Raw genomic sequence first — 27,107 nt, 5'->3', positions numbered from 1 at the left:
AGCTACTTCCTCGCAGTTGCTGGCTTTATTTGGCTAGTCGCAAGTTCTTGGGACGTTCATCAAAAAGATGATTAATGTGTCTTTGTGTGCCGGCACAAAGATTACTTCTGAATAGGAGGACTGTAAGTATGTAACGTCCATGCGAGATCTGGCCCTCAAAAATAGCATCCTTTGGGCTTTGCTCTTTCATGTTGGCATTCATAGCCTCATGTGAACTTCCGTTTGATTTCAAGTCATCCCTGGATTATTGCCATATTCCTCCACCTCTTTCTAAGCAGCCGCAAATAGAATCAATTATACTCTACTATAGAAAGGTGACATTTGTGTCCCAGGACCCTTTGAAAGTTGAGGGAGGAAATGGGGATTATTTCCTTATCACGATGTTGCTGAATATATCAAGGGTAGAATGTTCCTGTTTTATCATGACATTTTGTTATAGCACTAACAAAGGACATAGTTTTCCAGCCTCCGTGTTAGGATCACAGGGTTTATTTATCTCCAAAAGACATTTAAACACGGAGGATACCTAATCCCCTGAGAGAAACGTTCCTGAAACGGTCTTCTAATTCCTCCTAGTTATAATGCTTCATCTCATTATTTTAAAATTTTGGGTTTCTTTGGTAAATATATACACATTTTTTTCCTGAGACTGGCATATCAAATATGTGAGTCTGCTTGAGTTCAGGACCTTTTCTTTCTGAAGAAGTTGTTCAATATGCCAAGAAGTATTCTGGCAAGGAAGATTGCTCCTTAAAGAAATCCTTCTTGGCTAGAGGATTTCTGGTTACTGTGAGTGGAATTTAGCTCACTTAAGCACACAACTCATCTAGTTACCCTGAGCTCCCTTTATAGTCAGTGGAGAGAAACAGGCTCTTTTAGAAGATGATTCATCTGACCTAATTTAAATGTTGATTTCGGTTGGAGGTGATACACATTTACCCAACTACATTGGCTCCAGATCCTCATTGACTATAAAGGGGCCTCAGACGACAAGTTCAGATGCAGATGTCTACATTTAGGCCAGTAAATTCTGCCCCCCATTACAATATAAACAAGGAGGCCTGGAGAAGATGAACTCTGGCTCTGTGATGGGTCTGTTTCCTGTTGTCCTGTCAAGGTTTCTCCATGGGATTGCTCCTGCTGGGCACCAACTTGCCAGCAATTTCATAGCAGAATTGGGAGAGGTGTGATGCATGTTGGTACTATGTCATCCTTTCCCTTTCATTAATTCAGTGCCCCCAAACCACCACTGGTTCCAATCTCAAGGAGCCATGGAGTTCCCCGAACTCCCAGGACATCACCCAATCCCTCCAGTTCCTGATTTCAAAGAGAGGTATCCATCAGTTTCTAATAATAAAGGCAAAGTTATATGTCAACAGAATGCTGAATCTGAATGGGAAAAAACCCTAACAAGTCAGCAAGTAGGATACAGGAAATTTAAAGCCTGGAGTCACTCAGTGTACAGTACAAATACATATATTTTTGGTATTCATGTTTATAAGGACAACATAATGCTACAAATTGAAAATAAATGTCAGTGTGTACACATCAAGAAACAATGAGCGAGCTGCACTTTGTCAAACATCAAGTGAATGATACCAAGGCTTACTAGTTAGTTCGCATCTTCATATCAGCCACTTAAACTGTTGCACCTTTCTTGCGTCTATGTGCTAACCCGAAAAGAAATGGCAATCTGTGACAGATAGCAGATGCCCTCCAGTGAACTCAGCGTGCGGATCTGCCAAGTCAGCAGATGCCATCCTTAGAGCCACTTTTCAGTGGGAAAGCACACACATATTTGCTCCTAAAATAAGATAGTAACATTATAGATGGTTTTGTGGTTTGGGTTTTTTTGTTGTGTTTTTTTTTTGTTTGTTTTGTTTTGTTTTTTTTCCCCAAAGCCTCTTGGAATCTCAATTTATAATGCACATTTTCCAAGCTTTCAAATTATTTTTATAACAACAAAATCCTCTCTCTTCTTCACTAAGACTGTAATACCTACTATGTACTATTGCTTTCCTACCACTTGACAAACATGTATTTTTACAAGCCATAAACCCCACATAAATCGGTGACATGCACTACGGAGATGGTGCAATGGGTTGCATGCAGTATCAGGTAGGAAAGTTGTTTCTGTTACCTCTTTTTGCCCTACTGGAGGTGGTGGCTCAGCCTTCAACTGCTTATCCACGTGCAACTCACTTAACTCTTCACAAATCTCAGAGTTCTGACTCCGGACGCCTGGGCTTTGGCATCGCTGCCCCCTCAGCTGCAGCTGTTTTTCCTGCTGGAAATAATCCTAGATGGGTTTATTTTCTTTTTCTTTCATAGCATGCTTATTTCTTAAGGAGATCTCCCCAGCTAGAAGAGAAAATAACCTGGACTATACTTGTCAGGGAACGTCATCTTAAGGAAAATGGCAAGAAACAAGATAACACAAGCTTATGCTGCAACTTTTGAGATTTAGCAACTGTATATGTCAAGATACCTGGCTGTAGAAAATGGAAATACAAATAGGCCAACTTTTTTTCTGAGCTGTTGTCGCTGGGGCAGAAGGAAATTCCCTTCCAACCTCTATTTTGAGTCTGGTTTTTAAGACACAAGCTTTCTCCAGTCATCCGAGGCGCACAGAAAGGTGTCTGCAGTTCAGGGGAATAACCGAGGGGTGTACCCTGGGGTCACGACGATACTCAGTGTTACAGCTGGAGGAAGGCAGGAGTGCCATACCCAGTGCTGTGCTATGCGTCTGCTTGAAACAGTGCGGGAAAAACACCCAGGGGAGACGAGATACACATTGAAGGGGAGGAAAACCGAAGTTCACAGGAAGAGATAAAAGGTACCTAAAAGCAGATGTGGAAAAACTGCAGGTAAACACGTAAACGTACGCAGCTCCTATTCAGCAAAACACTTGAGACTACTTTGCACCCACTGATGCCAACAGGACTTAACCGCAGCTTGAAAGGAGAGTGCATTCTTAAGTACTTCACTAAAAAGGGATGGACTCTGGAATCAGACCAATATTTTTTTTTTTTTCCTGCAAACACATCTGACTAGACCCAGTGCTTGCTCATATGAGTGGTGCCATTAAATCCAGCCACTTCTTCTTGGGGTGATGATTGTTGCTGCCGAGCTCTCTAGAAGTACTCCCAGGACTAATGGCAGAGGAGAGGATGTTTGCAGGGTTGGTCCCTACATCTGGAGGCCCAGGTTCTTCGCTGGTGTAAATCAGTGTGGCTTTATCGATTCACCTAAGGCAGGGGTTTCTCTGAAAACTCCATAGCTCATCACAGCACTACCATCGTTCATGCCATTACTAATGCTGCTACTAAAACATTAATAAAACTCTAGCTGGTCTCAAAGGGTTGTGCTGAATTGCTTACAGAAGGACTTCCATGCTGAGAAAAAAATTACAAGCATAACAGGATTTCAACAGTAATTATTTAAACCTATTTATCTTTCACTTGTCCACCTTTTTTTTTCCCTTGGCTTGACTGACATTCAACGTTATTCGTGTATTAAGTGAGTTTCCCTTCCCCAGGGAGCCGCAGCCTGCCCACCTCAGTTCTAAAGCCACATCACCACAGGAAGTCCCTCAAGAGGTACCAGGAGCAGAAAAACACTTTATTCCAAATATAACTATCTGAAAGAACAGATGACACAAAGGAAGCAGTTGGTTAAGCAAATTGCTCTCCGTATAAATGCTTTCGGACTGTCAGGTTTGTACCAGCCCTCTCAAATGTCGTTCTGTGTTTCTAGCAAATTAATTTAAAATCAAATTACTTGTTTCCTGCTTCAGAGGGCATGTGGTCTAAAATATATTCTAACTTTAATAAATTAAATTATGCACGTCCAAGCCTGTATCCTCTGCATAAGAATGTATTACATACAATTTCTAGGCACAATTTAGCACTGATCTTCACAGGGCAGAGATTGCTCCATAATCATCAAGTTACAGTTCCACCCCTGTCAAAAAGTAACACTCTTTAAGGCGCATCTTTGGAAATAGTGCAATATTCAGGGGAGAAGCTAACGTGGAAGGCACAGTACGCGCAAGTAAGGCACTCAGCCATAAAAAGGGTTTTTTTATAATGCAATGTGCATACGACATAGCACCAAGTAATCTTAATGGCGTGATATTGGTTATAGCGCTAAAACAACAGAAACAATTGTTTCATGTTAAAAGTGGAATGCAATCTGAGGTGACATCTCAAGTTCATTTATGCAGAAAGGTTGTGCGCTCAGATTCATTAGAAACTATGCAGTGTACGGGAACAGGCTGTGTAGCTCAGTTGATCTGACGAATACTCAAGTTGTTAAGCAAATTACAGCGTTAAGCTAGAGTCAAATGCCAAACTTACACCAATTCTCTATTTACTAACCCCTCTGTGTGGTACCAAGACTTAGCAACGCTTTCCAAGAGACTAAACTCCAGGAGACCTGGACCCAGCCACTTCCCAGAAATCTTACTTGTACCAAGCATTCGATGAGTTAACGTTAATTAAAACTGATGCAATACATCCTGTCAAATTATCCAAAGGGGAAAATGGGCGCATGTGTTCGGACAACGATCTGGTCCGTCACCATGTGTTTCCACACTTGTCTTGCAAATTTATGAGGTGGGAGAAAAATCCCGGAGAAAAATCCCTAAGAAGAATAGACTCTTCAAGACAATCTGGTTGTATAGATTGATCCCAAAAGGAGCGTTAGGGAACCAATGGAGTTTTTGCAAACAAGTGATGCCAGCCCTGCTAAGCCACTCTCCTGGGATGCAAGAGCCTCATTGCCATCACACAGCACCCGAAGATCGGCACAGACCTGCCCGGGGAACGGTGCCTTTGGTTTAGGTTGTTTAACTTCGGACTGTTTGCTTTTATTCTGATTCCAGATGATTCGTTCTTCTGGCAGCAACGGCAGCAGGTTTATCTCCTGCAAAGCTCCCCACCGTGGGTGGTTTATATAATTTGTTTTTAATTTTTGTGCCATGTTGCCAAGGCAATACACATTATGTTAATATTTATTGATTCGGTTGTTTTCATAATTTATAAAGGAAAACCATCCAGCGATGCAAAAACTTTGCGCATGCAAACGGAGGGCTGGGAGCCCAGGTCAGACCTCAGCCCCTTTAAAGCGTAAACCAAAAGTTTGCTCACCTCTGCTCTGATCTGGGCCCTAAAAAGCGGCGATCTGCCAACACCGCACCAGTAATTAGCACGTGGAGGAGGACGGACGCAGTGTCGTCCCCTTGCACGCTGCGGGTCAGTTGTAGCACCAGAAAAAACAGCAACCAGATTGAAAATAGAGCATAATCTGGGTGCCATCTCAAGCGTGTTTGTGCACGGACCCACATACTTGTTTGCTGACACAAATAAATACAAAGGCTCCACACTGCGTCCTGCCTCTGAAAAGCACAGATCGGCTAATTGTTTCAGGCTCAAATGGGGATTAGTGCAAATGCCGCTCCTCTGGAAAGAGGACTTGCTGTTGGCAAAACAAGACAAATACCTGTCATCAGCACAGATTCACTTTGCTCCTTCCCCATGGAAATATCATTTTTTCCATCCTGTGCAAGCAAATTTAGAAAGAGGATCCCAGGACCTGCCTTTCAGACGGCGATCAGCTCGGATGGGTTCTCCTGATGCTTCACTCACTCCCCAGATCATGACCCTGGCTTGTAACATTTGTTCCCTGATTCCCTGGCCACAGTTGTTGTGGGAAAGACGACGTGCAAAGCCTGTGATAGCAGGAAGCTTCCTCTCCCAGGCAGGTGGGGAGGCAAGAAATGGGAATTGCCTCTGGAGCCCTACCCGCCTTGCAACTGTCACTGCAGAGCCAGCAAGGAATTATGAAGGATTTGGCACGATAAAGTTAGTTTAAGTTATTTTATGAGGTGGACAGGGTATCCCCTGTCTCTGGTGAGCCAGTGCAAATGCAAACTGCCCTTTACATAGTCCACAGTGCAACGGGAAGCTTCAACCCTATACATCTTCTCTGCTCCCCACCGGGCTCATACGTCCCTCTGTCTCTTTGACAACCAATTTTGAGACGCTAACGCGATCTCAGGGACGTCCAGGTTCTTCAGTCACTTTCCAGGAACGAGCTGGTCAGGACATTTCCAGGAGCAGACTCAGAGCGGTGGGGGCTTGACCGGGTCCCCCCACATACAAGTCTGCACACACTTGGCCATACAGGTGGGACTCCCTTTTCCCATGGGGTGCCGCCCATCAGAGGAAGCATCAACAGCAGGCAAGGATGCTGGCAACAGAAATATCGCTGCTTTAGCCATTCATAGATGACTGCCACTATGAAATTGAGCCTCCTTGAGAAATGCAGCTCAGCAATTAGTCCCTTAATAGATGACAACATATTTTAACCTGCAAAGCTTCCTATAGCCAGTTTTCGGATATAAAAACCATAGTAAGAGTCTGAGGAGATTTTCATCTACAGCAAACCCAGTTTAGCAGTGTGACACGCATAGCTATGAGAAGACTGTTTACTCTGTAGAGTAATTGTTGATGTTTATGTTCCTCCTTGCGTACAGCTATGGGTTTCATAAAATTACCCTGCCTGGTAGCAATTGGCATCCTTTCTCAGCAACAGTTTGCATCTAGTAACTGGCATCCCTTCCTCTGCAAAGAAGCCAAGAAGTAGATGATGGTGAGAACTGAACTGTTTACGCCCTACCTCTGCATGAGGGGGGAAGCAAGCAGATTGCGACGCCGCTGAACTACGGCGAGCCTGCGTTTCTGCCTGGGTGGCACCTGCTCCGTGTGTAAAATAAACAGGAGACTACAGTCTGCAGAGCTGCCGGGCTGACAACTCTCAGACATGCTGAATTCAGCCTTTCTGAAAAGTCTTGAAAAATCAGAGCTAAAATGGGAGAGAAATAAATAACCGTGAACCAGGGAAATGAATCGCGGGTTCTTATTACCAGAACAGATCATTTATGATCTTGATTCTCTCCTTCAACAAATAAATGTAAATCCTTGTGGCACCAATAAAATCAGTGGACTTATATTTCTGCACGTTTAGCATGAGAAGAAAAATCACCAAATACATCAGGAAAATCCCCTTGCTTCCTTAATACGGGAAGGGGAAGATTAATATCACTTATTCCGCTAGGAATAAAAAAGGGCTGGTGTGCAGCTGTCAATTTTAAGTGTGCCCATTTAAGAATCTCTCTAACCCGCTTTGAAGAATTGCTTCTGTAAAGCAGAGTTGCCGCTACTCAATTTAATGAGAAATCAGAGGAAAACCTGGAGTGATACCCCACCACAGCACTACGATATCACTAAGACACAGAGGGGACTCATGCTACGCTGTTTTCCTTTGCAAGTGCATTTTATTAGCAGACTACAGCATTTGCAAATACTGATGTAAAGCGTGTGAAGTCCTCCCTTAGGGTTACACATGTACGTAATTTAAGACCTTCAAGTTCCTCAAAGAATGAGGTATGAAAACAGGAAAGAGAAAGCCTAAACCTGATTATTTGAGACTGGTCATCCCCACTCTCCATCCTATGCCACCTGGCCCATCATTCCACTTCAGCAGAAACAACCAGACATCGGGCTAGCTCAGCGGACTGATTTTTGTTCAGTTTTTCAGGCCCCTCCCATTCACCTATGCAAAAGCCAGAAACAATCTGGTGCAAAGGGAGCAGTCAAACGTCAGAATTAGAAGGTGCTGCCCCTATTTGCCACGTGAATCCATCTGGATTTTTTTTCTTTTTCTTGGTGACCCAGCCTTTTCAGTGACCCCGTTTATTAAAACCCAAATCACTAACACAGACATGCAGAAGAGCAACACGGGCAAAACACGTTAAACACAATAGTCTCCGAGTTCAGAAACAGCACAGGCCTCTTACCCGGCTCCCAGTGGATGTACCAGTGGATGAAATGATGCCCCTCTACTTGGACGCCCACAGGTCCCAAAGGAGTTTCCAACTGAGCTGTCATTTGTCGGAGTTAATGCCACTGTAGTTTGAATTTACACTTATGTAGCTAAACACTGAACTTGTCCTCTTAGTGCACCTCAGAAACACATTATTTTTTTTCCCCCTAAAAGTTGTAGGCTATTTGGAAGCAAAGTGCAGTACTTGTTCTAAAAAATAACGCACCTCTGAGTACTTAGCTGGATAAAAATACCAGAACTCGGCCCTTAAAATTCAGAATGCTGAAGGCTAAGACTGGCCAGAAACCAGCTGCTCAGCAGGGGCTGTTAACAGCAAAACCTGCCCTGGAACCAGCCTGCCCTGGTATTTTCCTTCGTTTTGAATAAAAGCGAACTAAAACTTCGCCAGAGAAACATCATCACAACCACTAACGGCTGGTCACTGCACAAGCGCTGGATGTTTTGCCAAACGCCGTCCCACAAGGAGGGGAACAGGAGTTTAGCAGCGCTCTGTCATGGATTCATCCAGAACATTTTAAGCGTTTGAACTCTGACCGTGGAGGAGAAAGGCACGTTCTTCCTAATGGCTTCTGCCTTGCTGGCCTGAGATCTTTTCCCACACTGGGCAACGCACTGCCCATAATAAAACACAGATTCATTATTACAAGGGTTGACTCTTAAAATTAGTCTAAGTGGGAGAACTTGGCAAAAAGATGGACTGCCAAAGTTAATTTAGCCTGTTATCAATTCAATAGGCTTAAATAGGCGGTGAAAGTGTTTCATAAGTGTTCATTGTTCAGAGTTCAAGCTAATACCTTCTGCTAAATTGCATTTTGAAGTTTAATCACAATCTACTTTATGTTTCTTTTGGTAATAGGGATCTCTCCACAGTATAATGTGAAGAACTCAAACTAATGGGCTCCTCTGATGGAAGTTTAAATTTTGGAAGCTTGCCTCAAGGTGCAGTGAGTGAAAGTGCCTGAAATAACCCGGAACCTTTCACGCAAATGAGGCGTCGGTATTTTGATCATTAAGGAAGTCTCGTATTATCACAGGCAATAACAACAAAATAACCATTATTTTAAATTTTGCTATTTTGGACCATAATTAATGGGAGTAATTTCAACCCCCCGACACACGCGCTCACACACTGTCTCTCTTGGCACAGGAGCCGCTGGGGAACTGGCTGCTGTTCTTTTTGTCCAAAATGTTAAATGTCGGCATCTTCTTTACCAAAGGGAGAAACAGTGAGAAATGCTCATTTCTGGGCAGCGTTTTGCTCCAGGGAGGGATATGGATACTGGGAAATGGCACCCAGTAAGCTGTGACTGACGTGTAGTCCACGGTCTGGGCACTTGTCCAAATGCATGTTGTCAACTCCGCTACGCCTGATATCGGTTCTTTCAATGCCAGGCGCTTTTTTTTGTGGGTTTTTTTCCTCTTTTTTTTTTTTTTTTCTTCTCTCCCCTCTTTCTCTCCTCCATCAGCTCCCTGTGTTTCCCCCACCTTAGGCATTATGCTGTGGACAAATACATTTCCCTGCCACCGCGCACTGAATAAGTACCCTAAAACCTTTCTTTGCGGTGTGACTGCTCTAATCACGTCAGCAGATACCTGACACAGAGTCTTCTTCTGCCCCATCGTACGGAAACAAAATAAACACAAATGTCTTTCTATATCTAGAAGCAAAGATGAGGACCTAGGTGCTTTAAATCTGCTGCAGCGATTTACAGTCCTTTTTCTTTTTCTAATGGCCTTGCTGCTACCCTTCCGAAGACAGTAACTACATCAATGTTCTATTTTATTGCTAAAAATAATAAGCAAATAATTGACATCTATGCATTTTGCAAGAAACGCAAAGCAAAACATACAGTTTAAAAACGGTGAAATCCAGGCAAAACTATGTATGTAATAATAAGGAAAAAACCCTGCTACCTTACTTAATGATTAGTAAAATATTGGCGCAAATAAAGCTGACAAGAAGAATGCTCTAAGATTTATTGCGTGCCGCATGCATGTATACACGTGGGCTCACTCTCCTGCCAGTAGGAACTGGGGAGCCATCCACAGAATTCAAAGATATTTTATCCAGTGGCACTGAGAGAGAACGTATCCCACAGACTGGAACTGAAAACAGACAGAATATAAATACTGTTTGAAAGGGCATTACGGTTCTTGACAATAAAGTATATTTCCCGCAGTAAAAGGCTGAAATTAATGCGCCCTGTCAAATAAACGCATGACTTCATGGTATCTCTGATTTATAGACGTTGGAATTATTAGGAGCATAAGACATTGTCACAAACAATTTTATATCAAAATCTTTATGCACCGGCATTTTTATAGCAATTTTCAATAATTTCAGCTACACTTGTCTCAGACTGGAAGAACTCTATTGGCTTTTATAGAATCACTTCAGGTTTAGGAGCAGGTCTGTAATGCACTGAAATTGTACAGTAAAATTTCCACTGTATGCAGAGGAAACAGATGTGCGTCCAGATGCAGATGGTGAACTCTCTGTTACCTGAGACATTTCAGTCTTGTTTTCTATCTTACAAATGATGTATCATGGCTAAAATGAACTTACGGGCTCTGCGCAGAAATTAGTGGTTGAAGTCTTTGACCCAGCGTTCAGAGAAAGCTAAACCATGATGATCCCTATGGCCCTCTCTGACCTCAAAATTATGAAACCCTTAGTGGTAGAAACATGCAAAAAAAAAAAAGCCATCAGAAATAGTTTCACCTTGTCAAATGAAATAAAACGAGTCAGTAATTCTGAAATAAACATGGAGAAGAAGAGAATAAAAACTTGGGGTTTGATCCAGTTCAGGGCAATATAGAAACTGCAGGAGTGAATAGAGACTGCGGTGGCAGCCAGCTCTATCGGTGATGTGTACAGAGGCATCATCTAAAGTCTGGAAACCTGGTTTTCCTGGGAGATGCGTTTGGTGGACCCCAGACAAGGTTATACATGAGGGGAGAAAAAAAAGTCGAGAAAAAAATGTGAATATGGTTGAGAAAGCAAGGCGTGCTCTGGAGCGATAAATACTCATTCAGCGTGCAAAATCCAGGCAATGTACAGCAGATCCAGACCCACACCTCTTGCAAATCACCGCAGAGGTGCTGCTCTGCCTTGGAGGGGTCTCGGAAAAGCACACTGAGAAGTGCAGCTGGGAAACTGGGAAAACCTGAGAGGCAGTGAAAGACGTGGTCCCCTTCCTGCGGGCAATATTCCCTGCTGGGTCACGGGAAGGTGAGCCCTAGCAGGCACAGCAACAACTCTCTGCTATTTAAGGATTTCCACAGCCAGGGGTAAGCCTTGGGCAAGAGGACAGGCCAGCCCTCAGCCGGCTTGGCAATCCCAGGGTGGCACAAATTGGGCACGGTGGGAGCTGGGACCTGGTCGCCGTGCATGGAAAGGCAGCCAGGGCTCCCACGGCGTGTCGCGCCCACTGTCGAGGAAGGGGTAAGAAGATGCAAAGCGCTCCGTCCCGGCAGCAGGCAGCCAGCACTTTCCATATGACCCAATTAGCCACTCCGTCGGAACAAATCAATAATGGCATTTTCTGAAGACAAGCAGGCAAGTGCTGCTGGCTCGGCACTGCGCTGCATGTGAAAATACAAAGGTGTTATCTCTGCGGAAAGCAGCATCCGTGCCTGGCTTTGTCACTGCAGAGGCGGCGAATCTGAGATGCTTTTCAGACTGCTGTGGCCAAGAGCCACTAGCCACCACGGCAGAGATGATCCTTTCAGTGGCACGCTACAGACAGACCAAGTCGAGGGCAGTCATTTGAGTAAGGCAGCACACGTAGTAATTACATTTAAGAAAGGGGAGAAAGCAATAACAACCCTGTCGGGCTGACTCAAACAACGAGGAAATGGCAGAGCCATTTTCTTAGGTTGTACTAATAAAATTTGCTGACTGTAGGAACTCATCAATGCAGAAAACGATCCGGATAGCGTGCAGAAAGACCTGGACATCACTGACGTCTGGGGTAATAGAAACAAGACAGAGCTCAACAGTATAAGCGCAGGACACAGACTTCGGGCACTGATTTGGGACACCCAGCGTCACTCATCTGGACCCTCCTTTTAGTCCTTTAATCACAGGATTCCTCTGACCCAAAAAAGTTATGTCACTGAGAAAAAGGCGCACACTGTTCTGGGCTACAGCTATGGGCACCTTGGAGGTTAAACATTACTAAAGTAGGAATTTTGAAGATTTAAGCTTGGGACTTAGATATCTAATGTAAACGGTACAAAACCCTCTGATGTCTGAAACTGTCGATGTAGTTAAACTGCAGGTAAATTCTGGTAGAATCCACTGCGTCAGGGGGACTGAACTGCGCACACTGAAACGTCCCATCACCTCTCTGTCCCCATAATCTGCTTCTTACTCCTTTAGGAGACTGTAAGTTGATGTCACACATGAAAAGACGTTCTTTATAAGCAATTACAGGACATTCTACGGAGGTTCAAGAAACTAATTTCCACATTTCAATCATCTAGGAAGCCAAAATGACAACCCAAAAGAACATTGAGAAGATGCAGCCAGCATGCTAGTGTGGCTGCTGCTGAGCTTTTGGGAGCTGTTTTCCTGCTAGGACAACCCATATTTAAATTATACATCTCAAAGACAGAGGAAAAATGGAAGACAGTTATTCTTGTTCTCTTTATGAGGCTAAAGTTATCATCAAATCCCGAAGAAATCTTGTGGACTGGCAGGGAGAGCCTTCCCCAGCACTATGAGCAGGGCAAGGAGGGGGAGTTAGATAAAGACATAAGCTAGAAGGTTGCAGTGACTGGCATCAACACACAGTAATGACAAATGAATTAAGTTCAAGGCGGTCCTTTCTCAGCCTCTCTCCTCTTCTGCCAGCCTCTTGCACCTGCGCTGACTTCTATTGTTCAGCTTTTCTTTCTGATCCCTCCACCATCTGTGTGGGCTACAGGCACGTGTCTCCTGGCTCTCCGAGCCGGCAGAGCATCTCACTTGCATCTCAGTAATCAAAGGAGATTTAGAAGCTATCAGGTGGGCTCGCTCCGTCGAAACCCTCTCAGTGACAGCGCCACAAATTGGTAGCTTTCAGGAAGACGGCAGCTGCCAGCGTAAGCTTTGATAATAGAAATGGCAGCTGAAATTTAAACTTAGACATTTCTATTACTCAGAGGAAAATGTGCAGTCACAGAAGGGTTTCTCATCATCTGAAATTTCAGACTGCTGCGTTCTCATCGCCTCAAAGGCTTACTTTTGAGCAGTTTTGTTACTTCTTGGGAAGAGCCCGGCTCTGGTACAGGACCTGTAAGCTCAGCTGAGCATCACCTCAAAATACCCCATCAGCATCAACAACTTTGCGGTTCTCCCCAAGACCCTTCAGCCTCTCCGTCATGACGGATGAGTCCGGACCGATGCAAGAACACGATGAACAGAATACGGTCCAGGATCTTCAACTGACAGAAAAGCGTAAAGGACGTGTAAGGATTGTGTAGGTTTACCTAGCCATGCCCTTGAGAGGCATACATACATATACGCCCTGTTTATGCATCTCCTTTCGCCTCCTCTCCCCTGCTATTGCACAAAAAACTACGTGCACGAGGAGGAACGCAGGTTCTGGCAATATTGCCAAAGGGCTGCTAAATTCCAGGTCAGCCAACAACTTTAAAGCGAAGCAGGGTACATTGTCTTCTCCCCAGAAGTAAATATAAATACACATTCTCGTTGTACATGCTAAAATATTTAAATATGTAAAAATATGGATTATAATTAGGGAAAAGTTAGAATAGATTTGAATGTTTAGTGTCCCCTTGGTAGTTTCTCTTCTGTATGGTGGCCTCCACACAGAAAGATACTTCACCGTAATTGTGCCCTTTCGGTGCAATCATGTAAATTTTGCTCTTGTTCGCATTGTTCCTCCCTTGTGAGCACTGCCGGGGTGGTCATGGCCATCCTGGAGGGAAGGAGGTAAGGACCCCCACGGAGTTGGAGCTCGCAGGATTAAAGCATCTAGGAGCGATTGGGGAAGTTTATTCCCCAGGGCTGCCCTTGATACGCAGGTTAGCCCCCTGTAACGCCCACAACTCTATATCCAGGGAGCTGGGATTTCTTATTGACCTCCAGGTGCAATAATTTCTTCTGCAGAAACCTAGGTGGTGGTCAAGAGAGGTGGGGTTTTTTTTTTGTGTGTGTGTCCAGAGATCGTACGTCTTTGGAATGGGCACCGTTAAAAATGACAGATCTTTGAATCGTTTGGGATCTGCTTTCTCATGGCTCTGTTCCTTACGGAGACGTTTACAGCTGTGCAAATTTATGAGGGTTTTGCAGGAAAGCAAATGCAAAGCTCATCACACAATTATCATTTCTGCTGTTGAGCTTCTTCCTATTTTTGTTTGTTTATTATGCCCATGTATTTTGAGCCTTTGAGTTGCAAACCCCTTGCACGCACACATTTTCCTCTCTGGAAATTTGATAAAATTCTTTGCTGGATTTATGAACTCGCTTCGTGTCTGGACCCTTTCAGCAGCAGACCCCTCAGGCCTGCAGACAAAGGTTGAAAGCCATTGATCAGGGCTATGCACGGGGGAACAGCGGTGACCTGCAGCAGCTGTTTGTCAAAGCCCGGAAAACACTAGTGACAAGGCTAATGAATACATTTCTCAACTCCGTGCCTTCTATTTAATGCGCACACCAGCAGTGAACCATATTATTTCACTGTAATCCAAATATCTTGTGGTAATGTGACAATGTTCCTCTAATTTCATGAAATTTCATGAAAAGATAGAGGGTGAAAACAGTATTTTGGATTCTCTTGCTGTTTTTTTTTTTTCCTCCTATTTTGTTTCACTCTGAATCCTTGATGTTTATGTTACATACGATAACGTTTCATATTGTTGAAACAATTTGAAGAAGTTTTCATAATATCTTCAGATCAACTTTTATTCATAATGTTCCATTTCGCTACAATGCCTATTTTTCTACATCAGTTCTCTCCTTTATGATGCTAATAGATCTCACTAAATGTCCAATTCCACATTTACTTGCTGTACAGCATAAAATTGACAGCTATCTGTTCCGTCTACTAACATACACACCAGCACCTACATGGACACATCGTGCAGCTAAATAGAAATCTGCATTTCTATACTTTTAAGGTACAGCAAGACGTAAAAATCCCAAACCCTCTGCGCTCTATGCTGCAGTTTAACTTGCAATTGTAAACGTTGCCACTTCTCTTGAGGAAGGTGGAATACAGTCATGCAACACACACACACGTGTGTGCATGAACACACACACACACACGCTTCCAGACCTCATGGACACTTACGTGCAAAGCGTCAACAAACTTCTGCTTTGCACTGCGAAGGAAAAATCTGAGAGTTTTTAAGACTGTGACCCTCTGTCAGATGTAGCAGAAAGGTGTGGGTATCATCTTTAAAGGCAAAAAAAACCCCAAACAAAACCACAAAAACCAAACCCAAAACTCCAGAATTAAAGACATTTATACGCTATTAAACACATTTATACTAGTCAGTATTTGCAGATTGGTTGATACGGAGAAACCCATAGACTATATTCATATTTCACTTTTCAAGTGTATCTGCTCGTAGGTTCAACTAATACAACACTGGGAATAGAGAAGGACTTCAGAGAAAAAAATAGATATTATCCATGCCACTCACACTGATCCACAGGCCATTTCAATAAAAGTATTCCTTAAAACAGATACAAAAAAAGTCCCTAAAAGTGTTTACCAATAATTTCAGGCTTTTTTTTGTTTTGTTACCTAGGTGTCTATTTGGACTGTGGAACCTGATGATAAAGGTTTCTGACCCCTTGCTGTTCAGCTCCCCAAGGGGACGATCAGTGTGCAAGACTCGCTGGTGAGCAGATGCACTAACACTGACAAGATTTCCGCAACAGAGCGGCAGAAGTTAATGTTTAGGAGATGATTTGTGCCCGCTTCCTGACACAGAGTCCTTGCTTGGGGCGTTTTTAGGACGGCCCTTCTCTAAGGACAGTTTTGCTTCAAAACTTTCCTCCCCTCAACCGAGAGATGGGGGATCCCTCCTGACAGCTGGATCTGAAACAGGAGCTTTGATCCAGTGCCTGCTGAACTCCGCGGGTCTCAGCCGGCGTCAGAGGATGCTGGATCAAGGCTGGAGGGTCTGGAAAACATTAACTAGGTATGGTGTGTGGAGCCAAGAGATAAAGCTGGTAGAAAGGGGAAAGGGGGAGAAGGAGAGAAAGGAAAATGTTCCCGCGAAGATTTTTCTTCTCTGTTTTACACCGACACTTCGAACTACGCAGAATTTTTCAGCCTTTACTGCAGGGTGCTCTGGGGAAAACGAAAATCTGCCATGTCACACCAAAGAACAGGCAAATAACTATTTTCCCTGTCTGAACACATATCTTCTCTCTTTCTGTGGTGCCTTGTCATATCAGCCCTTGCCTTGTTGTACTTCTAAGAGAACTACCTGGCCCTCAATTCTTGCTACACAAACCAAACCAAGCCACTGCCCATTTTTGCACACTGAGAAAATCCCCTGTCATAGTCACGGGACCTAAGATTTGTTCTGTAACATTCCCATGATTCAGCTGAAAGAAAAAAACCAAGCAGCCTCCTGTGTGAGAAAGGGTTTAATTGCTCTGGTTAGAAGAATTAATCTAGATAAGCACAAAGAATACAAAGAAAGGGAATGCCTCTTGTTGGAGACTGAATTTGGCTCTTGGATATGCAGCTGTAACTTCTTCTGAAGTTAACAACATATCAAAGGCAGGATTAGGCCATAGGACATTTGGATCATGAGCCATGGATCCAGAGCAAGGGTGGGAACGAAGGCCCTCTTAATAAGCTGCAACAAGCAAACGTTTTAGTTGCCTACCTGCTCCATTTCGGTAAAGGTGCTCTGCTCCTCATCTTCCTCCTCGATATCCGACTCTCCCACAGCAATAGGAACACAAATGGACAAGTCAGGGTTGGTCATAAAATCATCGTTATCTGTAATTCCTAGGTGTTTCTCCCCGTTTTTATTCATGCCATCCTCAGCGTGGTTCTCTTTGTGGTTCTCCATCTCTTTGCCAAGCTCAGCGGCTGTGAGACTGTTCACACAATTATTAAGGGCACCTGTATTCTGGGCGGCAAGCTTCATCATCGCCTTCTTTTCAGCCGTCGTCTTGGGGTGCCGGAGGACATTGCAGCAAAAATTCCAGGTGGCGTGTTTCACGTACTGAAGACCCCTGTTGATCCGAGCAAAAGCAAGCTGGAGGTTGTTCATCTCCCCGTCCTCGTCTGGTGCCGAGAGGTTGTCAGCGCTGAAAGAGCTTAGCAGCAAGGCAAGGAACAGGTTGAGCACCTGAAACCAATGAAGTTAAAAGGAAATCAATGATTAATTGCGGAGGACAAATGTTGGTCTTGGAAGCAGGAAGGTCTGAGTCTCATCTAAGCTGTGCCACTGTAACACCACCATTGTTCATGGAAATCCCTCTAATTATAGGGGATTTCGTTAGGAAAAGGAGTGCAGATATTTCCGAACACTTCAATTTCAGGTACAGAAGTTTAGCACGGACAATAACACTCTGACATTCCCTTTCCCCCTCCAATATCCCAAAACACAAAAAAGAAAAGACAAAGCTCATAAACAGAATATGGGATAAAATTTTCATTGGAAGCTACATAGTGTAAGTATTCTCCTAATTGGTGGTATAATGAATTTCCCGTAATTGCCAGTATTCCATCTTGGAGAAAATCACTAATTGCAAGACTTACTGACATCCAGAAAGGCACTGCTTACATGTAGAAAAAGACTATAAGAAGAATGTTTTCAGGACCTTTTTGGTTTTTATTAAGTGTGAGTATTTTTATTTATATTTCATCGTATATAATGATGTACATATGCATGGCATTTAAACCAAATAGTATATTTGGAAATATTTCTAAATATTTGTATATATTTTCATGGATAGTCTTGATTTAAATATCCTCTGAGCCATGAAAAAAATCTATTGTGACTGTGAATAAACACCCAAGAGGTCATACAGTTTCAAAACTTTTGCCCTCCAGGCAAAAACAAGCCATCACGCTCAGGATTAATGTGGCTAAATCTGTGCGGGGCTCACCCCCAAAGCAGGCTTGGGCCTGGAAATGCTGCTGCTAGTCAGGAAAAACTTATTTGAAGATTTTCACTGATGTATGGGAAGATCCAAATGTGACTGGAGGCCATAAATTGGCTTCCTCTTGTTCCTGCAATTTCAGAACAGTCTGCCTTTTCTGGTAGTGCACTGCAGGATCAGACACAACTACACATTTGGGTGACATATTTGATGGTTGAAACGTCTTTTTTACCTTCTAGGATTTTTTTTCTCCCCAGTATATGCAATTATAACCCATAAATAAAACCAGTTCCTTCTAGAAGGCTGTTCCCAGTGATACATCTTGCGGGCTGATCACCAGCTGCTGTGTATGGGACATTACACCTGCTTGTGGCCTGAGAAGGAATGAATTACAGCTTTCGTGATGGATTGACAAGAGCAAGAAGCTCACACCGGAGGTAGATGCCTGGGATGACGAGAATGAGGCAAAGGTGACTCAAACCAATATCAGCTAAAAGATATTTACCCAAAATAAACCAGGACAAAGTTGCCTGGTATCAACTCATCTGCTGCCTGTACAAGGTGGGTGGGTGCCAGCTCCGTGGCACTGCGAGGGAGAGACCAGCGCTGCAGCACTCCTGCCGTTTGAGCAATAAAATGGACTTTGTGAAGATACTTTCTCTGTGATCTCTTGATGCTACCAGAAATACTTGTAAGTCCCCTGGCTTCTGTCTTTCTGATGGTATCTTAAATTGATAAAGTCCACCGGACCAAAATAAACAGTATAAAGAGCACTGGGCCTTACCAAAGAGCCACAAGTTTTTGCTATTATCCCCCCACCCTGTTTCCCCTTATTTCAAATATTCAGAATATATGAGCTGGAATTTTGAAAACTAGCCTGGTCTTAATCACTCTGGTGACACGGTGTTTGAAGTGTCCTGTCAGGACTGTTTTATAAAGTACTCTTTGCAATCACTGTGATTACAAAGGAAAGCAGTTGGTAGCACAGCAGATGCCCATGTCCATTATGAACTGCTGAATAAACTATCGCTGCACTGAGCACTACGCTGCTCTAAAGGAAAGGGAGATTAAAGCTAATTGTTTCTTGGCCGGTCCATCATACTGGAGCATCACTAACAGCTTGTGCGGGTCTCCTCTTAATCACTGTGGTGGTCTGGCATGAATCAATCTTCCATTGCATATCCCACTCAGAGGTATTGCAAGTGATGTCGTCTAACAGGTAGTTGATAACCAGAGTACTGGATATAATCTCAAGCAAGTGGGAATGCAACAGTAAAGGAGGCACTGGCAGAATCACTTTAGCCATTTCCAACAAAATTTGATAGAGGGATGAGGTCTCAGAGATAACAACATTGCTACAAGCATCCTGAAAGTAAGCATGTGGGTAAAGAAGAGACACGGCCCAGGCCACCTGTGCAGTCAAGGCTTGGAACAAGCCACAAACTTGTGTCTCCTTCCAACTGGCAACTTATGGACATGGGAAGGAGCTGGGGGAAGGGAGGGGACAAAGAAATCCAGAATAAAAATCATCTGGACTTTAAAGGTTCAATTCAGTTACCTTAACAGAGGTGTCTGCTGTTGTTTGAGGTTATCTGAGACGCCTGCACCAGACCTACAGGAGATGTGCGTCCTCCTAAATCTCCAGCTATCATCCAACCAGGGCATGACAGGGTATTGCAGCAGGCAACAGACTGGCAGTGTTTAGGGAACTCAACCATGCTTCAAGGATGGCAGTTGCCTCCAGACTTAAACACCAAAGTTTGAGTGTCTAATGAGGCATCTAAGCCCCATTTCAACCAAAAGAAATTCATCATGTAGACAACAGAGCCTGACCAAATACAGGTGACCACGTTAGAGCTGCTTGCATCTGCCGATATGTGGTCATCTAGTACCAACTGACCCTTGCGTGCCCGAGTCATCCTGAGGCAACTGGCCGACACCACACACTATCATGGGAGATCCGAGTCTGGGTGGAGGCCAGGATGGATACCCTACAGTATCCCCAGTGGAGCCAGACAAAACTGAGTCAAGCCCTAGATCTCTGCAGACTACAGTGGTAGCTCGGACGCCTTCTTCATACATGAATACCTCCATGTAGGCACCCAAATTTTCTTACCTGCATCTGAATTTCATCCTATAGTTAATGAATTCTGCTGTTCACAGAATAATTTGTTTGAAATGCCTTGTTTTACTTTTCTGTATTTATTTCGTGTGTCAAACTACAGTTACATCAGTTTAACCAGATACACCTGCAGGTGTATATAATAGGTGGTAACTTTCTTAGTGTTGTTATTTACCATGGATTATTAAGGCGATGTTGTTTACTTCCCAGCAATGCAGATGACATTTTGCACAAAAAAGGTATTTGCACTTCATGCTTTTAGCCAAAAATAAATCTCAAATATCATTCCCTCCTCCCTTTATGAGCAGGTAACCTCAGAGGTGTATTGCTGGGCGTTCAAATAGAGGGAACTGCGGTATAAGCACTTTATGTTTGCTTATTCCCCCCATTTCACTGTACACTGCATTTTCCAGAAAAATATATGCTCAACCCATGACACACCGCATTTCCTGTAAAAGGTTACTAATAATATCCAGTCCTCCTGGTTGCTAACGCAATGCTTTCAGTTTAAGTAAACGCAAACTAAAGACTAATTTAGTTTTCAAAAGCAATGACAGATTTGTATATCCATATGGATCCCCTTAAAAAGAAACCTGCTTTCTGGTGACACCGAGCAGCCAGTCTCTGAAAGCAGGTCACTGTTTTGGTCTTTGAGGTTAAGAATCAGATGGCAGATGCACTCAAAGAAATCCCAACTCCTTTAGCATAACGATATTAAGCATTTACCCTAATGACAATACAGCATGTTTTCATAGGCTTCTTTATAATAATAAAAAACTCACTTTTTAATGCCTTTCCAAAGCTAGTGACTCTGGTCGTGCCATTACAAGGCACAGAGGATCAGACTCTTCCAGCCGTATGTCAGCTGCTTAAGCTGGAGGACTTTTCCTAGGACGTCTGTAGATGACGGAGACAGTCTGACATGCCAGGAGATGCTGAAGAGCTGAACCCTCTCTGGCGGTGCCTACTGAAGCCTAGCCTAGCTTGGGTTTCGTATCTCACAGCTAGATTAAAGCCAGCATCTCCACTGCGGGAGATGGAGGATAGGAAGGACAGTTGAGGGCACCTATGAGGGACCTGCGCCACTTACTGATGCAGACCAAATAGCTAACACAGAATCATAGAATTTCTCAAGTTGGAAAGGACCCATAAGTATCACCCAGTCCAACTCCCTGCTCCTCCAAGGACTACCTCAGACTAAATCGTATGACTAAGAGCATCGTCCATGACTTGTCAAACCCAGACAGGTGTCCAGGAAGTCCATCTTGGTGCCAGTCTGGTACTCCATGTTCCAGGCCAGCATTATAACTAACCCACCCTTATAATTAGGCAGCCTTCCTCAGGTGAGAGGAGAGCACGGGATGCTTCAGCCCCATCCTGAGCAGAGCTGAGCTGCGGCACACAGGTAACAAGCCTGGCATTGCACAAAGTGTTGCACCTATTCTGCAGTCACAGCAAGTGAAGAGCAGAGAAGCATGAAGTGGCGAAGTTAATTCCTAGCTTCCCAGCCATGGGGAGAAAGCCGGCTGCTGGAAGGACCCCTTCTCCCCAAGGAGCACTAGGCAGGGGCTGCTGGTGGAGTCTGGGAGCCACATATACTGCCATGGTGGGTTGCAGCCTGAACACCTCAGCTCCATCACCCCCTTTTGTTTTGGCCACCACAGTACAAAAACAGAGAGTGTAATTTCAGATGACACCTTCTGATCAAACCCTCTTAAAAAATATCTGTCTGCAAACTCTCTTGCCAAAGTTAAAATATTTTTGGAGCAAAAGCATGTGGCTACTCCCTCATTTCCCTTCCATTCTTGTATTTACCTTGATTTGGCAAAAACGGAGGGATATAAATCTATGTATTTAACCTTCCACCTGTCATTCAGTCAAACAGCGTCCAGCCCGTGCAATCCTCCTGCTCTCCTGTGAATCGATTCAGCAATGTGTTCACTGCCCTGCACTCTCACTGGGGTCACACGCTGTGCTGAATACAGGCTGAAAACCCGCTGGAAAGTCTAAGGCCATTTCTTAGCAGATTGAAAATAATTCTATATTTCATTCAGTTAGGAGCGAGAATGATGTTGCACCCGCAAAAGTTCAATGGCACGGTTAAGTCATCTCCAAAGTGAGGTCCTCAGCTACGGGTCTTGTTTGATTGCAGGGGATCTAACATGAGTTCACCCGTGTGGCTTTTCCTGTAGAGGAAACGGTCTTGACCTCACACTGCCATCAAAGCAAGGGAGTTGGATTTTCAAACCCCTGGTCCTTTTCTGTGCATGAAGTTTATTGAACTTCACACTGAGCAGCAACTAAAGTTAGATGCTCTCATCTGCCTGGACCACAGAGGACAGATCCTAGTAGGATGGAGTCAGAGATGGGATCACCTTTTCAGGCGGGAGGTTCATAAAGCAGAGCAGTTCAGAAGCTGCTCTCATGAGCACTTATTTGCTTTTAAGTCATAGAACCATAGAATCATAGAAGAATCATAGAATGTGTTGGGTTGGAAGGGACCTTTAAAGGTCATCTAGTCCAACCCCCCTGCAGTAAGCAGGGACATCTTTAACTAGATCAGGTTGCTCAGAGCCTCATCAAGCCTGGCCTTGAATGTCTCCAGGGATGGGGCCTCCACCACCTCTCTAAGAAACGTAAGTCCAAAGGACCCTTCAAACAACTGAAGATATTCAGACAGCAGATGTGTACCGGAATCTCCACTGTGGGAGATGGAGGGTATGAAGGACAGCTGAGGGCACCTATGAAGGACCTGCATTACCTGAGGGTGCTTCTCTGTGGGAGAGGAATCTCCTAGGAGCCAGATAAGCAGGTTTTTCCAAAACAACAGGGTCCAGAGCAGAAGACGTGCCCCATCAGTGAATTCTTTCATGCAAAAAAGAAAGCAGCTAAAACAAATTGCATCCCTGTGGCATCACATTGTCACTGCTGTGACTCAGCTGCATAGAAAAGCCCAGGCAGAGCAGCATGGTGACGTACCTGCCAGGATCATCAACTACTCATTTAATATTTTTTTTTTGTGGATAAAACAGGACCTATACACCTCAACCTGTTCAAACCCACTTCTCTGGTAGTGCCTGTTAGACACAGACCAGCAAGAACCCCTTCAGGCACTCTCTAACCAGTGGAAGAAACTGATTTTCTTCCTTCCCGTTTGTTTTCTCATGGCAGTGGACATCTGCGCTGTTCTTTGGCTATCGCAGATGGGAAAGACGCAGTTTTCTCTTCGGAGACCTTGATGACTTCTAGCAAACCTAATACAATATGTACCAATTATTTTATTTTCTTTACTGTAGCAAAATCCATGGTGCTGCAAAGAAAAACTGCTCATAAAGGGGCTTTCACTGCATCAAGGAAGTGTGAGATTTAAATTTAAGCCAGAGACCCACAGTAACAGGTCATCTAGTCCATCTCTCTGCTACAGGAGGATTATTTCTTTCCTTGCAAGTATATTTTCCAATCCTTTGTACGTTTTCATCCCAGGGCAAAATTTACCAAGAGAGACTACTCCTGCAAAAAGCAATTTACATGATCAGTTATTTTCTATATACCCTTTTCTATTATTTCAGCTATTTGTGCTTTGTTAAGAAGCTTATATCCTCCCAGCCCAATTCCTCTTCATCCTGTAGTCAATCTCATAATGCCATTCTCGTGATTCTCGCTGTCAAAAATGATCATGATACCACAAGTATGGCATGTGGTCCTTGCGGCCAGGGGCAGGCGGGAGATAACACAGGTTGGAGCAGGATTGATCTCCTTCATGTTTCTTGCCCAAGATCAGCTAGGAAAAAATTCTTCACAGAAAGAGTGGTCAGACACTGGAATAGGCGGCCCAGGGAGGTGGTGGAGTCACCATCCCTGGATGTGTTAAAGACTCGTTTAGATGTGGTGTTAAGGGATATGGTGTAGGGGAGAACTTTGTAGAGTGGAGTTGATGGTTGGACTCGATGATCCCAAGGGTCTTTTCCAACCTAAATGATTCTATGATTCTATGAAAACACAGGGAAATGGGGATATGGATTTCCTGCCTTGCAGCCAGACATCTTCCCAAGTGGACTGTGTTCGATCCTACAAGGCAGCTAGAAGTTGTAGTTGAGAGGTTTGTGGGGCACTACGGTACTATTTTGGTGCAATAGGAATTTTTTTCTTAGCAACTCCACGTTAATCTGTTCAGTAACATAACCGGTTCCTCTGTTTAAATATAAATAACAATATAAATAAATATAACATAAAGAGAAAATTAATAATAACAATACACCAATTTTGGCTTATTTCCCTTGTAAGATCCCCACACTACTTCATGATGGTAATGCGAGCGGATGTTCTGCACAGGAAAGAAAAATGGAAGTAATACGGAAGGAATAATTTTCTCATATGCAAATACAAAAATGGCTATAAATTCAGTGATTTCATGCAAATTATTTCCATTTTCCCTTAGAAAGAAGAGAACAAGGCCTGATTATTTTTTTTGCCCCTAGCCTCACAGCTACCATGTGCATCTCCCCTGCCTGTGCAGAGCAGCCCTCGCAGAGAGCACACTGGAAAAGTGCGGCCTTGGGCACTCGCACTCCCTTTAGGGGAATCAAAGACATTCAGGACTCCCTTTACAGACAGGCGAGACCCAATCCCTACAGCCAGAGGAGCGTGACCCCAACGTGTCACATCCTAAAACTGACGGCTGCACCAGGTGAGATGAAATGAAGGAGTAAAAGTGCCTTTTCTCTCCATTGACTGTGAAGAATAGGTAGGATGGGCCGTACAGCTGTATCTAGCTGCACAGTAGACTGTAGGAACTGGGTGAGGTGAATGTTCCTCCCCATCCCATTAGCGTTTTTGTGGTATTTACCATAAGGCTAGGAGCTTTGCTGACCATCCTCCACTTCTGATATTGATATTACGTTTCCCCGCAGTTTCAGCGGTCTCTTGTGCAGCCGGTTGTCTTTAACCGGTACGAGGCAGAGAAGTGATGCTGGATGGCAGCTGTGCTCCCCCATGTTCGATGGTGTGTGCATGGGTGGGGGGGACAGTCCCCCTATTTCTCGCGTCAGAGTTTAAAGGGGTATGTATAATTAATGGGACAGATTCCTCGGTGCTGTTCTCGCCACTTTACGCAGGAGTAAATCTCCTTGAGTAATGGAAAGGTAGATTAAGCCTATTAATTACACTTCACAGCACCTTTGTGTCACATAGGAGTTTTTTGAGGTCGCTTTAAGCTGCCATTCATCCCTCCCTGCTTTCAGTGGAGCTACAGAGCTGCACCAGCACGGGGTATGTCAGACCTGATGTGGGTACATCCTTTTGAGAGGGGGAGGCAGGCAGAGGGCACCACATCAAGATTGGTCTTGCTGCCAGTCCAACACGCTGGACCACACAATGAAAACAGCTCTGCAGAGAGGGAAGCTGAACTGGGAGACGAGGCTGGTGCTTCCCCAGCTCCCGTCTCGCAAGGACCAGCCACAAGCCTCTGCCTCTCCTCACCCCCAGCCTCGGCAGCACCCCGAAAGCAGGCAGAGTGAGGGGACCTATGGCCCTGTCACTCTGAAACACAGACTTGAGGCAAGCCATGACACTTCTTACCTCAACCTGGTGGATCCCTCATGTTGCCAAGTATTGTTCATTTGTTATCCACCTACATGGGTATAAACATGCACGCAAACCGTACCACTCCAAGTGCTGGTCAAGAACTGCTGAACTGAAGTTAGATTATTTTTTTTTAGCTGATGGCTTTCAGTGTTTTTTTGAAATTAAGTCCCTTAGAAGTATCAGAAGATGAGTCTCTGGAACCCAAGTGCTTCCTGATCTGAAAATCTTAGTCTCCAAGTCGTATATGAGAGAGGAGGGTGGGATCGTGAGTGGAGGTAGATAAATTCTTTCTACTACTAAAGCTGCAGCATAAAACCAAACATGTTCCTGCAGGTTTTTCATCAGATATCAAAACAACACTAATTCACCAGCATAGCAAGAGCTTCATCAGAGCTGCTGTGGACTTCTCAAACCACGGTCTAGACAGATAAAACATGCTATCAGACAAGTCCTGTTACAAACCTCTCTCAGCAAGACAGCTGTGTTTGCGATGTTAAAGGCTCAACATACCCCAAAAGCATTAGGGAAACTACAGAAAGTTTATTGATTATAAACCAAGAGACAATTAGCTTTGTCCTAAGTCAACAGAAGTGTTTTAGCTGTCTTGGTGATGAGGATGTCAAGACAATTAGAGAGCCAGACAGACTGCACAGGCTTGGACTGATCATACACACTTGAGAACCTTTGCTGCTCCCACCAAGGAGTGACGATAGGTGAGAAATGCCCACGTTATCCCTGGAGTATTTTCACTACTCATATGCAAACATCACTTCATCAGCTGCTCTACCAATTACTACATGATGACAAGGCACGAGGAAGAAAACTAAGTTGGGAAGTTGAAGCTTGGTGGTTTTTACACAGAACCCTAACCCTGCATGGCTTGGAATAGGCTGCCCAGGGAGATGGTTGAGTCACCATCCCTGAATGTGTTTAAGAGTCGTTTAGATTTGGTCTTGGGGGATACGGTGTAGGGGAGAACTTTGTAGAGCGGGGTTGATAGTTGGACTTGATGATCCCAAGGCTCTTTTCCAACTTGAATGATTCTATGATTCTATGATTCTATGGCTGGGCTCACGTGGAGGACACTGCCCAGCCAAGGCAAAGTGAGATCCCTGGAGTCATCCCTTTAAAACAAAGATCCTACACCTCTCCTTGAAGGGGGACAACCAGCCGTCACTAAAGACTGCACTAAGTTTTGCAGTCAGTCATCAAATACAGGCCATCATAGAATCAAAGAATGGTTAGAGCTGGAAGGGACCTTAAAGATCACTTAGTTCCAACCCCACTGCCATGGGCAAAGACACCTCCCACTAGAGACCTCAAAGCCCCATCCAGCCTGGCCTTGAACACCTCCAAGGAAAGGACATCCACAGCTTCTCTGGGCAACCTGTGCCAGTGTCTCACCAT

The 27,107-nt window shown here is 44.2% G+C and overlaps 1 protein-coding gene across 1 annotated transcript in view; it reads right to left on the bottom strand.

Moving 5' to 3' along the window:
• LOC141738599 (sodium channel protein type 5 subunit alpha-like) overlaps window positions 1–27,107 on the bottom strand; it is a 219,412-nt gene that overhangs the window by 54,865 nt on the left and 137,440 nt on the right. Inside the window, exons 16-17 of the mRNA XM_074574027.1 lie at window positions 16,768–17,238; window positions 2,141–2,299 (exon numbers count right to left, since the gene is read on the bottom strand). Of these exons, the coding sequence (XP_074430128.1) occupies window positions 2,141–2,299; window positions 16,768–17,238 (630 nt within the window). The remainder of the gene's footprint in view (window positions 1–2,140; window positions 2,300–16,767; window positions 17,239–27,107) is intronic.

Source organism: Larus michahellis, chromosome 2, assembly GCF_964199755.1.
Source record: "Larus michahellis chromosome 2, bLarMic1.1, whole genome shotgun sequence".
In the NCBI taxonomy this organism is placed as follows: Eukaryota; Metazoa; Chordata; class Aves; order Charadriiformes; family Laridae; genus Larus; species Larus michahellis.
Note: the sequence above shows the minus strand (reverse complement) of the source record. Positions and strands in the feature narration are given on the sequence as shown.